The sequence below is a fragment of the Perna viridis genome, chromosome 10 (assembly GCF_037379345.1).
Source record: "Perna viridis isolate PV_CMFRI_1.1 ecotype Kerala chromosome 10, ASM3737934v1, whole genome shotgun sequence".
NCBI lineage: Eukaryota > Metazoa > Mollusca > Bivalvia > Mytilida > Mytilidae > Perna > Perna viridis.
This window is the reverse complement of record NC_142454.1, coordinates 6,519,195-6,535,739: the sequence shown is the minus strand read 5'-3', so window position 1 is coordinate 6,535,739 and position 16,545 is coordinate 6,519,195. Positions and strand designations below refer to the sequence as shown.

The 16,545-nt window shown below is 34.7% G+C and overlaps 2 protein-coding genes and 1 pseudogene across 7 annotated transcripts in view; all 3 read right to left on the bottom strand.

The window, feature by feature from the left end:
- LOC148604305 (phosphoribosylformylglycinamidine synthase-like) overlaps positions 1-16,545 on the bottom strand; it is an 83,247-nt gene that overhangs the window by 51,990 nt on the left and 14,712 nt on the right. For all 6 annotated transcript variants that reach the window (XM_088547970.1, XM_088547976.1, XM_088547972.1 and 3 more), the window contains 3 exons: positions 9,331-9,459; positions 8,391-8,651; positions 3,314-3,544 (listed from right to left, as the gene is read on the bottom strand). In XM_088547970.1, coding sequence (XP_088404096.1) covers positions 3,314-3,544; positions 8,391-8,651; positions 9,331-9,459 — 621 coding nt within the window. The remainder of the gene's footprint in view (positions 1-3,313; positions 3,545-8,390; positions 8,652-9,330; positions 9,460-16,545) is intronic.
- Positions 478-1,339, bottom strand: LOC148604307 (uncharacterized; annotated as a pseudogene).
- LOC148604306 (zinc finger protein 862-like) lies at positions 478-2,829 on the bottom strand. Its single transcript, XM_088550014.1, is given in 2 exon segments — positions 478-1,958; positions 2,761-2,829. Coding segments are annotated over 2 exon segments (675 nt in total). The 3' UTR covers positions 478-1,352.

Here is a 16,545-nt window from a genome sequence, read left to right as displayed (position 1 = left end):
TAAAGGACATTCATTTTGTTCAAAGAGCAAATGATTTTTTTTGTCTCACATCCATGCTGACACGTATCATGCTAAGATATACAAGATACCAAGAAGTTGTTAAGATCTATCTGCAGAAATTCTAAGTGAATACCTCTCAGATCAAGAGTCTGGAAATTTTGTCAGACCTTGTCGGACATTTTGCAGCTGCACCAAAAGTGCACCTAATTCAGATATTGAAGCAATACTTGTGTGTCATAGAAGTTGATTATATATAATAAATAGATACCTTTGACTTCTATTGTTTGTGGTCTGTTAATAAAATCAATTTATTACAGCTTTTGTGTCTTCTTTTATTATGTTTTCATGGTAAATGTATGCTTTTATCATGTGTGTATTGGCTTATCTGTTTACGTTTTAAAAATAGAATGTGTATTCCATGTCACGTGAGACATTGTAAGAATGAGGTACCTTATGGTTCAACATTACAAAGGCAGATAAAGTTATATTTATATTAATGTAAGAGCACAGATATTATAAATAGCAAACAAAGACAAGAAATACAGTACATCATTCAAAACATGAAAACAATGAATCAATGCACTAGATATTGTACAACACAGTTCAGCACAAAATATTCAAAGACAAAATAATAAATAATGTCAAATCTTAATGTAACAATGCACTATATATATTTGTTCATAGACAGCACATTTTTTCTACATATCTTGTCATTGTCAATGGAAGAAATTCAGCACATAGATAACTATTTATGTTCAAGTTCAAGTTTCAACGAATGTTCATTAACTTTGAAAAGGCATTCACTTTGTTGGCTGGTACACTTGGCAGCTTCTCGAACTTTTGCCAATTACGGAGTGCTGGTTTTGTGTCAAAGTCTTCAACTGATACACCAACTAGATCTATTGACATAAGGTCGTCGAGAGTATCAATACTTAAGCGGCACCAGAGCTTGGTCTTAATCAGGTTCTGTCTGGAAACCCCACATTCACACTCTACACTGGAAACTGACGGCACTCAGGCAATTTCCATTAGATGAATGATGTTTGGAAACTGCTCCTTCATCGGTGAAAGTTGTTGAAGAAATGTTGATGGACTTAACGATCTGTAGTTGTTGAAGATTATGTATTTCAGTGTGTACCATTCTTGTTGGTTGCCTCTTTATCTAATGTCGTGTAGTGGTCAGTTAGGGATGCTAAGTCAGTATTGCCGTAATTTGGTAGGTCTGCTGCTGTCTCAGGGAAAGATGCTGCTCTAGAATGTTAAAAGCTTGAAAAATCTGGTAGTCGGGAAATCTGTCTCTGATGTTTGAATGAAGAGCTGTCACTAGCTGGGTAACTTTCTATGGTAGTGTCTCATCTCTTGGTGAACAGCGAAAATGCCTTTGTAGTTGTCACTGCTTGCTGTAGAGTCCTGGAACTGACATACAGAATCAGATGTTTCTGGGTTGATAGGTCTGTTGACTCATCTACCATAATACCAAATGCTGGACTGTCTTTCAGGTCTTGTAGAACTGTCTGCTCAAGTTGTGTGGATATAATCTGAATAAATTCAGAACAAGATGTATCCTCTTAATACATGCTGGCTGTTAATGAAGCACCAGTCAGCTGTGACAATTTATTCATAGACTCCAACTTGTCTATAGGTAGATTTTCTTTTGCAACATAGTATGCATTTCTAAATAACGTGGTCATGGCTTTGTCTGTCTTCTAGTAGACCTTCCCTACCAGTGTCGTTAGCTTGTTATCTTTGGCAGCTGATTCTAAATTGATGGCTTGTATATGTTCTTTTATGTTGGCATGGTCTACTAGGCTGGGCTTTCTGAAGTTGCTGGACCCTGGGTGGACAAAGCCATTCTTTTGCTTATGTATCTGGCAAGTGGTGCAAAACATGACATTTCTTTAACTATCAAAAGTCAGCCATATGAACATCTGGAGCCATTAGGTGTTGAAGGACTGCCACTTTTAGCTGGTGGTTGGTTCTCGTCTGTCAAATCCACCTTTCTCTGTCATTTTGAAAATTTTGTAAGATATTAAAATTTCTACGTGTGAACGTACACACCCTTAAAAAGCAAAATTTCAAATTCTTAACAGTTGATTCTTTTTCTGAGTCTTACTTTGATAAAATTAGACAATCTTTTTCTTCTTTTCCATTTTTAAAAATATTATTGTGGCATTTTGATTACATTTCACGGTTCATTTTGAAATCGATTTTGGATCTAAATAAAAATTCCCTCTATGGGTCCCAAAAGTTACCGCACAGCCTCAATAAATATTTTTACTTTGATATACCTGTAACACTGGATAAAACTGTTAGGACACATGTGGATAAAATATATTTATTCTTTGTTATTGTATCATTCATCTAGAGATCATCTTATAAAGATTTTACAGATCTAATTAGGCCTCCACGCTAACTACACACCATGTGTATATTTTATGGCCAGAATTGCCTAAGGCCAGGTGACAATGACCGATGATTTAGGACTTCAGACCTTTTCATTGTAACCAGCTCAAGCTTAGTCGCTGTCTGCTACTATAACCCAGACGACTGTGGACTGGTGTTAATTCGTGTGCAAACATTAATTTGAGTTTTGAACAGATGGCATACAAGCCATGTCTCGTTAAATGTCAACCGTTATGCAAACATGACTAAAAAATTATAACTAAAATGACCATATATAAAAAATAATAAACACTCGCAGCAACTACATTCCTTGTTTCTTCGTTCTGGACCAAAAGGACATTTCTATGCATGACTGACATTTTTTTTGACTGTTTGAAGTAAATGACTGTCATACATTTGCTTAAAATTCCAGTCAATGTCCGGCATTTTCGACCATTTCCGGATCCATGTCTCAGATATTTGAAAATTTCAGGAATTTGCACTGAAGGTTAATTTGAAGAGATTTAGCAAAGACCTCTGACTGAAAGATGGAATTCTAAGGAAATGCCACTTATTATTGTGATTGAAGATTTTTTAAATTCAAGATTTTTTAGTGACTGGAATGAAGAATTTTGTGGGGAGACTTTTTCAGGCTCTTTTTAAACAAATTCCCTGAAAAGATTTATAAGGAATCTAATTGCAGAAATTCTTAGGTAAGACATATTCTCATTAAAATAACTCTCAGACCATAGTAGAAATGACACTGATTTGGAATACACTACCCACTGATTTAATAACATACAGAACAGCAACAAAACATGTCTTCCCTTGATATATGCTCACCAACTTTTGTGACCAACTTTTGTATATGCAACTCCATTTCAAATGCTTTTGAGTTTCTCTCTTTTTTTAAATCTATGCAATAACTAACCATTTCCTCCCGCACCCTGATCATGAATACTAGCAATGGGATTGTTGGATCCTTTCTCTATACAGGCTCTGATCAAGCGATTCAATTTCTGCTCCATCTCTGCATCACCTCTTTGAACAGCTCCAAAATCTAGTTCTTCTTTATTGTCTCCTTGGACCTGTACTGAGCTTGCTGCACCCCCTCCTACTCCTATCCTATAAACAGGACCTCCTATCTTCACAACTTCCATATCTGTAAACAAAACAACAAGATAAATACAAAGTATTTTCTGCCTTTCTACTACATGTACTTTTTTACAATATACTTAAGTGTAAAGTTAGTCATAATATATCATAGTACTATGATGTCATATCTTAAAGACTCATTTTACACTTTTTGTGAAATCAACTACTGTATATTTTCTAAGAAAATTTATCACATTATACCTAAACCTGCCAAATCATATACCTGAATAAACATGATGTTACACACCATGCTGAGTGTATCTCCACTCAACCATTTCTGTCCAATCTGTAAAGGGGTGACACAGTGCAAGTCATCATGTAAAAGCAATATGCAAAATATCTCAGCATTATTTCCAATAGATGCTGAGAAATCTGCTACGAATATTTCCATTATGCATCACCTAAAATACTCCTACAATGTAAATGGTCGGAATTCCATTCCTCCATATCCAACCTCTTACTTCCAAGCACCATATTGCAAACCACTCATTCAGAAGTTCTTATAAATCATCACAAATATAGTAAAATATTTACCAATTAAAGCATTTAATACAATATCTTTACCCTAACATGGAAGACGGGGACTAAACTGAAGAAAAACAAATGATCTACCAGAAAAGAAAATCCAGCAATCCTGAAAATCCTTTGTAAAAGCAGTTTAAATGAAATAACATTTGGTTTTCAGCATTTTAAATTGGTACATCCAGTTAATAAAATTAGATTTTAATTTGGGAAACAAAAATACTATATGAACAAATGAATTGCCATTACCAACTGTTTGTCTTGTCAAAAATTAGTGACCTAACACAAAATGACTGGTCACTTTGAGATCTGTCTTCATTACAAATGTTTTCTAGGTATTTGACAAAAATTTAGGGTTTTTAATGCTCGATTTCAAGTGGGTAAAACTTTTTTCATGTAAATAAAAGAATTATAATATTTTAAAACATATGTTTAGCTTTTTCACATTTGCGGTGGCCTTCAACATGCCAGATGCAAGAATTTAGGATGGCACCAAGTCAGAAAATAGCTTGCCAAACAACCTCTAGAATTGCTGGAGTACACCTAAAATAGTGGATGGACAAGATGGCTGCAGTATAGCCCGATTCTACTGAGTTAGGGGTTAACAAATAAACCAGAACTGTTTTAACATCTTCTGGTCAATTATTTCAGTATCAATGCATATTAAACCCGTCTAAATCATAAGACCTGAAGAATATATTTCCATTGTAAATAGAAACATTAATACTGTTAAAATGTATTAATTTTTCATTGTTGCTTATTTTCGCAGATCCTTTCAAATGAACATGCAGGTATCAATTTTTTGCAGTATCAATCAAATGACTTGCATTGTATAGTGTTAAAAGTCAACATCGCAGGTATTAATTTTCACAGTTCTCCGTTTACTGCGAAAATAGTGAAAATTGGTACACCATGAATATTAATATGTTCAGTGGTGAAATTTAAAATTACATTAGCAGTGTTCATTCCTGACCGCCCTTTAGCCATTGGTGTGGATATTTTATGTATAGCGCACAAAAGTGCTGTATGTGGGCCCAGTAGGCCCATAGTATTCCGCAAGCCAATGTCTAAATTTCCAGATTTTTATTATTCCACGTCTGGGCATGTTTTCATTATTTAAAGTGCCAATGACCTTGACCGTTTTGTAGTAAACAGGAAAAATGAAATTACTTCTTCAGGTCAAAATGACTTAAGTGAACTGCCATGGGTGCCCAAGGGAACACATTTGTTTCCCGACCCTGGGGACAGTACCCAATAAATTACAGATGAGCTGACTGACTGAATTCAAATGGAACAGTCGAAATTTCGAGTAAAATGGAAAAAAATAAATGTCTGTGGGTCAAGGTGGGAAGTTGAAGGTGGGATATGATCCTAATAAGAACAGAAAGATTCTAAGAGGAGCTGCAACATCAAAATGAATAACATTTAGAATCAGCAGAAGGCCACAATAAATAAACAACATCTACTAATATCGGTTTTTTTTTTAATTTGAGGCATACTTTATACCTCTCACCTGTAAATGAAATTATAAAGTGTATAAGAACTTGAGCTTTGCTGCTTAAATCTCTTTTGTTATCTAAAATTGACCCCCTATAATATTGCCATTGTGGCTCCCTTTTTTTCTGAAAATGATCCTCTGATTTATGGTCAAGGGGTCCACTTGCCCCCTTCCGCAATATTCAGGAATGAACACTGCATTAGAAACTCAATTAATACTTTCACTCAAATACAAAGTTTTTAAATGTGAATCTCAAGATAGAAAGAAAAGACTAATTGATTGACTAGAAAACATTATATTAACTGCTACTGCAGAATTGTAAATGTTTTGGAGCAACTTTAATGCCTGATTTTTGCAGCTTGTAGTCAAAAGAGTAATTGTCTCTTAATTGAAAATCTGAACAACTTGAAAAAGAATCATTCAAAATCTATTAAAGGAACAGAATTAAATTGAAACAGAGTTCTTTTGAGTTGCATCCCTATGCTACTGTTGAAATTCTCAGATTGACATACTTTGAAAGCAAAATGGGGTCTGAATAGTATCACAGGTGTTATCAAGGTCGAAGGTCACCAACCATGGTACAGGACACATTATTCACTGCTGATCTACCTTCATACCAAATATTAAAATACTTAACTTATAGCCAGGTTGGACCAGACACACATCTGTGTCACAAAATCATTAATTTGACCTTGAGGTCAAAGTTCAAGGTCTAATTTCTTCAAACATGGTACGCAAAACATTGTCTTGAGCTGATCTACCCTCTGACAATAGCTTGAGAGAAAATGCATAATGATAAGTTAAAAGCAGCTGATAATAAAGTATACCACATGTACACAAAAAAGTACAATTTGAATAAAGGTCATACATGTATTATTTAAATGTGCTAATACTTGTATTGACGCTAGTAGGAAGGATATTATGGACTGAGAACAATACAGCTAAACATTCACTAATTGTAACAATTGAATCCCCGGAACCTGAATTGCTCACCTGGTTAAATTTTTACCTTTCAAGTGTAATAACTCAACAAGGAGTTGCCCATCAATTTTGACACAAAGAAGACTTTGGGAAGGATCATTTCATCAATTGAAATTTTCATCCTATCTATAATAGTTTTCAAGATGTTGGCTGAAAACTGCTAAAAACATATTTTTTTTGCCTTTCAAAGGCAATAACTCTAACAAGGTTAGATTCCTGCAAACTTTTGTATATCTTATAAGGATCATTTCAGCAACAGACAGTTTCATTCTATCTGTCAACAGTTTTCAAGATATTGGCTGAAAACTGTAAACAAAAAAAAAAAGCATCATTTTTCACCTTTCAATAGCAATAACTCTTACAGAGTTGTCTGACAACTTTGAAGACTTTTGTAGGCCTTATAATCATTTCAGCCATGAAAGAATTTAGAAAAACATTATGGTTTTGGAGATTTATGAGAAAAACTGAACCTTTGTTTCTATTTCAAGTAACATCGATCATGTTTACTGCGGATCAAAAATCCTTTCATCAGTTCTATGAAAAATATCCTAAGGCACATTCAAATCAAATTTGGTTACAATAGGTCAAGTAGTGTCAAAGGAGAATATTTTTGATAAGAAACAACATTAAAAATAGCAAACAAAGGGCAATAACTCCAACATGGCTTATCAGATGTAAACAAAAATTTGACCACAGATATATCTCATCAAGCTGAACATTTATACCTAATTCAGAATTTTGCTAAACTAACAGTTTTGAAGATATACATGGAAAAGTACTGTCTGACCCCTATGTTCAATTTTTCGTAACAGTGTCAGTGTTTTCTCACCGATCAAAAATCAAAATGGTCATTTTGTCTGGTGGTTTCTGAGTAGATTTTTTAAAGTAACTAGATATCTTTGAGATGGGAGCCATCTCTGCGGGCCCCGTGTTAAATAAGCTGATATGAAGCATTATTTGAAGTTATTATGATATACCCTCTGATGTTGGTTAATATACGTGTCAAGTATAAACTTTGAAATCATAATGGTTCTCAAGATATAGGGCTGACACAATCTTTACCACAGGACATGGGGTTGTCAACTGAAACCAAAGTTTTTTTACCTTCACCTTTGACCTAGGAAGTTGTACATACAATATAACACACCCTCTGGTGTTGGTCAATATGCATCTTAAGTATAAAGTATGAAATCATAACAGTTCTCTAGATATAGAGCAGACACAAATTTGTTACGGACGGACAGACTGATCACTATAGGGCGACCTGTCTAATCAGAGCCCAAATAACATCAAAAAAAGCAAAAAATGTCCAAAAAGGGCAATAATTCTAACATGGGTCAACAGATCTTCACCAAAATTGCATCACAGATAGATATCATCATGCTGAAAACTTTAGCCCATTCAGAATTTGGTTAAACCTAACAGTTTTGGAGATTTATGCAAAAAATGTTGTCTGACCCCTATGTTCTATTTTTAGTAACATCAGCCATGTTTTACTAAGGATAAAAAAATCCAAATGATCATTTTGTTTATGATACCCTAAAAAAGCAGTAATACTTTCATTGAAGTCTGTATGGTAGTTTCTGAGGAGAAGATTTTAGCAAGTAATGACATCAAAAACAGCAAAAAATGTCCAAAAAGGGCAATAACTCCAACATGGGTCAGCAGATTTTCACCAAAGTTACATTACAGATAGATCTCAGCATGGTGAACACTTTTACCTACAATCAATAACTTTCTTTCATTAAATTTTGAACTTTCCTCCGATGAAGGGAAAAAGAATCCCAGAACCCTAAAATTTGTTGTGGGAACAGCCTTATCACACAACTCTAACTGCAAATTATCAACAAACCTGTGGAAGGTACAGCTTTTGTCACATGACTAGCTTCCAATTGTCCTATTCCACCACTGAACATTATTGGTTTGATGTACTCTCGCCTTTCACCAAAGGGTAAGGTCATACCAAATGACCGGGCAAAACCTGTCAAAACAGGTTCCCCAAATTTGTTCCCATAATCTGATGCACCATTACTAGCCTCAACAGCAATCTCACGGGGTGAAGCGAAGTTAGAAGGATATTTTACAGAGCTATCTTCCCATGGTAAGTTATAACCTGAAAAAGTTTCAACCTCATGAAAAAAAATGTTTTCCCATCCCAAATAACTACTACAAAATGCCAAAAAAAAAAATCACTCAAGACTCAATGTTTGGAAAATCTTGAAAATAAAAGCTCACCAAATATTAGTCAAGATATTTTTTCATACAATTTAACTCCATTAAGTCATAAGGACCAAAAACATTTAATAACCCTTTTTGTTTAGTATATATCAAAACAAAATTTGGCACCCTGTGAAAACTAGAAATGACAAGAACACACACCCCCCGACCAACCTTCAAATGGACTAAAATGTAAAATGCTTGTTGGATTACCTCCTTTTGGCATCTTTCAAGAATAAATATACTTCCTTCATTCAGATTTACATATGATACCCAGCTTTTCCATAAAATTTCATCAATATCATTTGAGTGGTTTAGGAGGAGTTGTGTTTAAAAGGTTTCAACATGCAAAACCTTTAATTTTGATTATTTTCCTTTGAGTCAACTGACAACAATTATATTCCTTCAAGCACATCTACATGATACTTAACCTTCCTGTAAACTTCATCAATATCCCTTGAGTGGTTTAGGAGGAGTTGCACTTACAAGAAATGTGGACAAACAGACATGGTGATTCCTATATCCCCCCTTCCAAACTTTGTATGTAGGGGGTATAATTACCCGCTTTACGTTACCTGGTATATTTAGACTTCCAAAGCTGTAACCAGCAGTTCCAGCAACAACATGGGCCCCTCGTCCTGTAGCATGTACATCTCGGATTCGACCACCAGTACCTGTAGTAGCACCTGGGAATGGGGCAACACCTATAACAAAGGCAAAAAGGCCCATAGGGTAAATGTTAAATGCACCTTTTCTTATTCTTACCTATTTTTTTCTTGTTTTTTAAACTATTTACATGTAGAAGAATATACCCCCTTGTTTGTGAGTGCTTAATCTATGACATTGATTGGCTGATTTTGACTGCAGAACATACATTTGTAATTGCTATTTGTGATTTCAATTTATGTTTAGACATTTATATTTTATGATTAAGAATATTCATCAATGAAGAACTTGAAGATGGTCAATTTCTTGATCTACCTTGTTTAATAAAGCAGGACCAAAGTTTTATCAGATGTTACCGTTGTCCCTTTCATTGTTTCTGCCAGGTTTGATCACTATTGGCTTAGTAAAAACAAAGACATAAGTCAAAATGTGTTTCCCAGTGGGGTTTCAATAGCAACTTTGAGTGGTAGCAGCCACCTGCTGAGCCAGCTGAGCCACACAAAAAAAGTGGATCATATGTAAGGAGGCATAGAGTATATTAACACTATCAAATTTCTAAACATTGGCACCTGTGGTTTCTGAGGAGTTGATCTTTGAACAATGACCAATCAGAAGTTTAAATGGCCTCTGGCAGCCATCTTGTTCAATCAAACCAACCTAAAAGTAGATCTCTTGCAAACGCTCTTGCATACATCATTTCTGCCAAGTTTGGTTAAAATTGGTGCAGTTGAGCAAAACATGAAAAGTTTATGGATGAAGGATGTAAAGTGATGGCATAATGAGCTAAAAAATGAATTAGCAATAGACATATGGGCTGCGACCAGCAAGAGGTTTACCTTGATCTACATAAATCCACACAGTTTGAAATCAATGCATCTAGAGAAAACTGAGATTTTGATGACCAAAATTTAATGTGTTTCTTTAGAAACAGGCCATGGTGGTCAAATCAGTACCAATATGGAAGGTCTTTATCCTGCCTTAGTCAAACCAATAGCAAGATGAATGAGAGTAATACGTCCTTGATGAGTCAAGTCAGGTTTGTGAGGCTCAGAGTAAAAATGTGTATTTTTCTTGTTTTACTTGTTTTGCCCTTAGTGTAATTATGGATCGATTATCGATATAGAATATCTTTTGCTGTTTCCCTGTTGTAAACGCTACGTTTTGAGCTTTAATTTAAAAATTTGCGATGCTGTGAATGAGTCGTCGAGTATTATTTACATTCACAATTGCAGTCGAAAATGCATCCAGCGCCCAAATCAACAGACACCTGTCGGAACATTTTGGTACAAGCTTCATCAAAGATACAACCCATTCTGTATCTTAAACAAACTAAAAAAATGGATGAAAAATCTATCAGATCTATATTAATCACAGAGACAGAATGTATAGTCACAGTTAATTACCCTGAAACAAAACACATCCATCTTCCGAGAGGAAATAACTTAAAAAACAGATACATAAAAATAGTTGATGTTGAAAAGAAAGTTACAAACATGACAATAACACACGACCCTTGTGAAATGAGCAATATGACAATATGTGGAGAAGTAGTCCAAGTATCTATGAAAAGGAATACAATAAAAGAAACAAACACAGAAACTGGCACTTGTTATGTCCAACTTACAAATTGTGTCCCTGTTATTCCAAATACTACTAAATTTGGAAGGTTGGACATGCGACTATTCCCTAACAATAACAGAACCGAATGTCTTTATTGCTCAAAAACCAACCACCCTCCTACAAATGCATCCAATAGCCTGCACGTAGAATTCCACCAGAACGTAATTGCTATAGATGCAACTGTCTGACATATACTATTAAAGACTGTTCACATACATTGTCTGTTACTGGTGCGGCGTGGAGGGCCATGGGCATCCCCAATGTGAGGCGGAAGATTGCAAGATATACAGCGATTATATTCATGATATTCTGGAAGGACGGAGCACCAATCATATGGATGATAAGACTAAAGTGGACGTCCATACAGAGCATGACAAACAAGCATTCAATAAAACAATTGAATCCGTGCTAGAAAATAACAAGAGGCTCCCAGGAGCCTGAATCGCTCACCTTGTTCAAGTTTGTCTTTCAAGAGCAATAAATTGAACAAGGAGTTGTCCAACAATTTTGACTTAACAAGACTTTTGTAGGACTATCTTAAGGATCATTTCAGCGATTGAAAGTTTCTTTCTATCTATTATAGTTTTCAAGATATTGGCTGAAAACTGTAAAAAAACTAGAGGCTCAAGAGAGCATGAATCGCACACCTAGTTAACCATTTGCTTATTTGAAAAACTTGAGGAATTAGACAGGCTAAGTTAAAATCAACTAAATTGTCAAATACAGGAAATGCTTTTCATACCATTTTCATGACCTGAACCAGAATTTTGCCAAAGGCAACAACTTTTTAATTTTTTTCAAAAACCTGTCTTATGACCCCTAAATTCCATTTTTAGTATAGGCAGTCATATCTAACAGTCATTTTGAGCACAATACACTAAAGAACATATATGCCAAATTTCACTGAATTCTTTGCAATGGATTTTGAGAAGATTTTCTAAGTTGCACATGCAAAAATGCAAAAAAAAAACTGTTTCAGGGGCTGTAACTTCTATATCAGTTGACCAATCGTTTTGAACATTTTTGCATAGGTCCATCTCATGATGCTGAACAATATTATCCAGCCAGAAATTTGCTAAAGGCAACGGTTTTTGAGTTATTTGCAAAAAACTGCCATCTGACCCCTATGTTCTATTTTTAGTAACAGCGGCCATGTTTTTTCATGGATCGAAAATCCCAACAGTCATTTTGTGCAGAAAACCCTAAGGAACAATTATGCCAAGTTCAAAACCTGTCAGTCCAGTAGTTTCAAAGGAGAAGATTTTTAAAAATTTGTCCACAACAACGATGTCCGCCAAGCATTGGCATCAGCTCACTTGGCTTTTGGCCAGGCGAGCTAAAAAAGGCATTTTTCATCTTTCAAGGGCAATAACTCGAACAAAGAGTCGCCTGACAACTTTGAAGACTTAAAGACAACTTCGACAATGACGGATGCCAAGTGATGGCAATAGCTCACATGGCCTTCACCCAGGTGAGCTAAAAATGAGTCAATCTCCATTCCCAAACAGTCAGTAATTCTGGGTGTGTCAAACTGCAAAAGAATTGACTAACAAGCTGGTGATAATGTACACATCTTGACACTGTCAGGAACTACATCAGAAAACATTCAAATTTTATTGGACAAGTCAGATTCAAATGTGGAACCAGAATCAGTGAAAAATGTCATAGTGAACTTGGGTACAAATGACATAAACATCTTCAAAAATGAGTTAGAACATGTCATTGTTAATCTCAATAATTGTGTAAACAAGGTAAAGGCAAAATATCGGTCAGCCAAAATAGGTATTTGTAGTATTATGCCTAGATGAGGCAAGAGCATCAAATGTTACAACTCATTGATTTATGGTCAGAGTTTACACCAAACAAGGCATTATAAGATGTAAATGATCCCACATGGATCCACATTAGTCAAACTGGTGCTGAGGTCATTAGAGATATTATCTGTGATTTCATGCATACACATGCTGAATGTCAATATAAGACCCCCCAAGTAAGGAAAAGGATTTGTACCTCAGAATCCTCTACACCAGGATCTGTCAGTAAACAAGCTAAAAAAACTACAAGATAAAGTGTTCGCCTATAGCACGTGCACGTTTTTTAACATCACCATTGTTTACATATATTGTTGTGGTTTAAATGTCAAAGTGAATATGGTTGACACATGCCTAATGATTATATTGGACGTAGTTATATCATGATCTCCTTGACAACTTTAAAAGTGAATGGTATGGCAGACAATAAAAAGCAAAATGCTATTTTCAATTGGTGTAAACAAAACAAAACTGATATAATATACCTTCAAGAAACGCATTGTTCAAATGAGGTAGAAAGTAAATGGACCCGCCAATGGGTTGGCAAAAGTTTGTGGTGTCGTGGAACTAGTAGATCTAGGGGGATGGACTTTTATTTTCTGATAAATTTAACCATGACATAGAACAAACTAGGTGTGATACTCATAGAAGGGTTCTTTCATGTCGAGTTAAAACGGCTTATGAACTATGTCTAAATATTTTTAATATATATGCTCCTAACATACCTGAAGACCGCAGATGTTTTTTTAAGACAAAATTTGAGTAAATGTTGGGGAAAAAACATTTTACTTTGCAATTTCAACTGTACATTCAATAAAGAACTAGATTGAAAATATGTGCCAAAAACCGACGATGTTGGCACTTCGGAATTACAAAAACTCACACAAGATAATAATCTTATCAATGTCTGGAGAGTCTGAAATCCGAATGATTAACAGTACACATTTAGTAGAGGGAATTCAAAGTCACGAATAGACTTTATTCTAATTAGCAGGGAGATGCAATATATGATTAATATTACAAAATTGGTACATTTTCCGCACAGTGATCTTGACAGGGTCCTTGTCAAATTAAAACTTATGGAACTGCAGCGTGTACTGTGTATTTGGAAAAGGAACTACTCCGTGGTACATTCAGATGAATTCAAAAAAAAGATTTGAAACTTTTTGCAGTTCGTGGAGGCTCAAGAAGGGTGATTTTAAAAATTTATCCAAATGGTGGGAAGCCACCAAAGTCAAAATCAAGAGTCTTTCTATTGAAGTCTCTAAAAGCTTGAATATTTCTGAAAATGTAGTTAAACAATAGGAAAGAGAATTAGAAAATATTGATGAAAATGAACCTGACCTAAATGATAAAATAAAGACTTTAAAAAATAAAATAAAAAAATATTATGATAAAAAAAAACTGATGTAGCTAGGATAAAATCCAAGGTAAATCGGTTTGAAAAGGGGGAGAAATTCATTAAGTATTTTTTCAATTTAGAAATGCAAAAAATTTTGGACTAAGGTAAACATGGTAAAGACAGCAAATGGGGATTACAGAGAGGGTATAGATTTTAGAAGCACAATTAGCATTTTAAATACGGACTGTAAAATTATTTCGAAGTTGATGGCAGAAAGGTTTTAGCATGTACTACCTACTACCATTGACACTGATCAAAAGGGAATCGTAAAGGGTTGTAATATCTTTCAAGACAGCTTCAAGATATTATAGATTATACAGTGATGGAAGATCAAGAGGGCACAATTATATTTTTAAACCAACAAAAATCTTTCGATAGAGTTGAATGGGGTGGATAAAACTATGTATGCAAAAATTTGCGTTTGGGCAAAAATCTAGGGGATGGGTTTCTATGCTGTTCAAAAATGCAAAAAAGTGCGTTCAGACTAATGGGTTTACTTCGAAATATATAGGGATTTCCTGTTCAATATATTAGGGATTGCCTATCATACCAATGTTATACATATTACAAGCCAAACCATTTGTGGCAACAATATGAGGTAATCGTAATATTCAGGGGATACCCCTTCCTGTCGGAGATTGCATTGAAGCCAAGCTAAACATGTTCGTGGACGACACACAACTTATTACTAAAATGGAAAATCAATTAGCAAGACTTTCAAAGTCTTGGAGATTTATGAAAAAGCCAGCGGTTCGTACATGACTTTGAACAAAACCCTTGGTATGTGCATAGGCAGATGGAGGAATAAAAAACCAATATATACTAAAATAAACAACAAATAAAGGCACTCAGAGTTACTATGGGTATGGTGTAAATTTAGACTGGGTTTGGCACATGTTCAGACATAGGTCTCACTAACCACTTCCAATGTTTCTATTACTTTACATGTTAAAAAAGTAATTTTCAAAGTTTCACTGTGAATTCCCAGGACAAATGACAAAAGTTGCATACCATTGCGAAGCTTGGAAAATAAGGCTTTTAATGTTATTATGCTAATAGTACGACGATTGTAGAAATTCTTCGCAAAATTTACTTGAATAAATAATACTGAAAATCCACATTTTTACCTTTTCTGCTAACTGACAGCATGGAGGCAAATTGCTCACACATGTAAACAATATTCATACACTTTTGTAGTAAATTACACATGGTTTCAAAGTACACATTCTCAGCTTTATTTTGACTACTGTTAATCAGAATACAAAAAAATAATGCATTTACAATGCTTAGGTCTAGGTTCAGTGTGTTTTAGGTACTACATAGGGGGCATAACCATTTGACCCGAGAGTGGTTAGTGAGACCATAGTTTGTCTGGAATAAGTCAGTATGTCTAAATATTATAAAAATCTCTTGACATCCTGGGTAGAACTGCAGAAACTACACAACTCTAACAAAACACCTAGAGCAGATCTTCTAGATGAAAATATTATGGGTAACACCAAATTTAAGTTCAGAGGGAAAGCCTTACTTTTCGACAATTTTTCTAAAAGCATGATAAAAAGGGTCAAGGATGCATGGAATACACAAAATAGCACTTTTGAACGATCAATTGCGATTTTTAATCAACTAAAAGATAAACAGAATTGGATAGCAGAATATAGGCAAATAAAGCAGCTTTTACAGCACATAATATTAATATACTGAAGACATAATATTAACATTAACTTAAGAGTCAGAAAAGAGGCTACCGTTTTAAGATAAATAAAACGCAGTTAGTACGAGAGGGACAGATTAACAAACAAAAAATATCAAGCAGAAAATGATACCATCATTCTATAACTTCCCTCTCAACCTAAATTGTGAACAAAAATGGGAGACCCACTTTCAAACAAATATTGAGTGAGAAAAAATATGGGCAAGTTTACGTGATAATTTTACCAACAGAAAGGCAAAGCAACTTCAATGGAAGATACTGCATAATGTTATATACACTGAAGAAATGCTGCACAAAATTAATAGGTCAAATGGGAAGTGTCACTTTTGTAAAAAAAAAAAAAACAAAAGCTTACTCCACTTATTTTTCCACTTTAAATTAGTCAAAGGAATTTGGGAGGAAATATTTGGGATGATCAACCTATTAGGTGGAATTATAAGATTTAGCCAGATAAATAATTGAGATTAGGTAATAGTTCTAAGCTCAAATGTCAACAAAAGCATGCTACTGACTCAATTCTGGTAACAGTCAAGTTGGTAATTTGGAAACACAAGAATATTACTAAACATCAAAATAA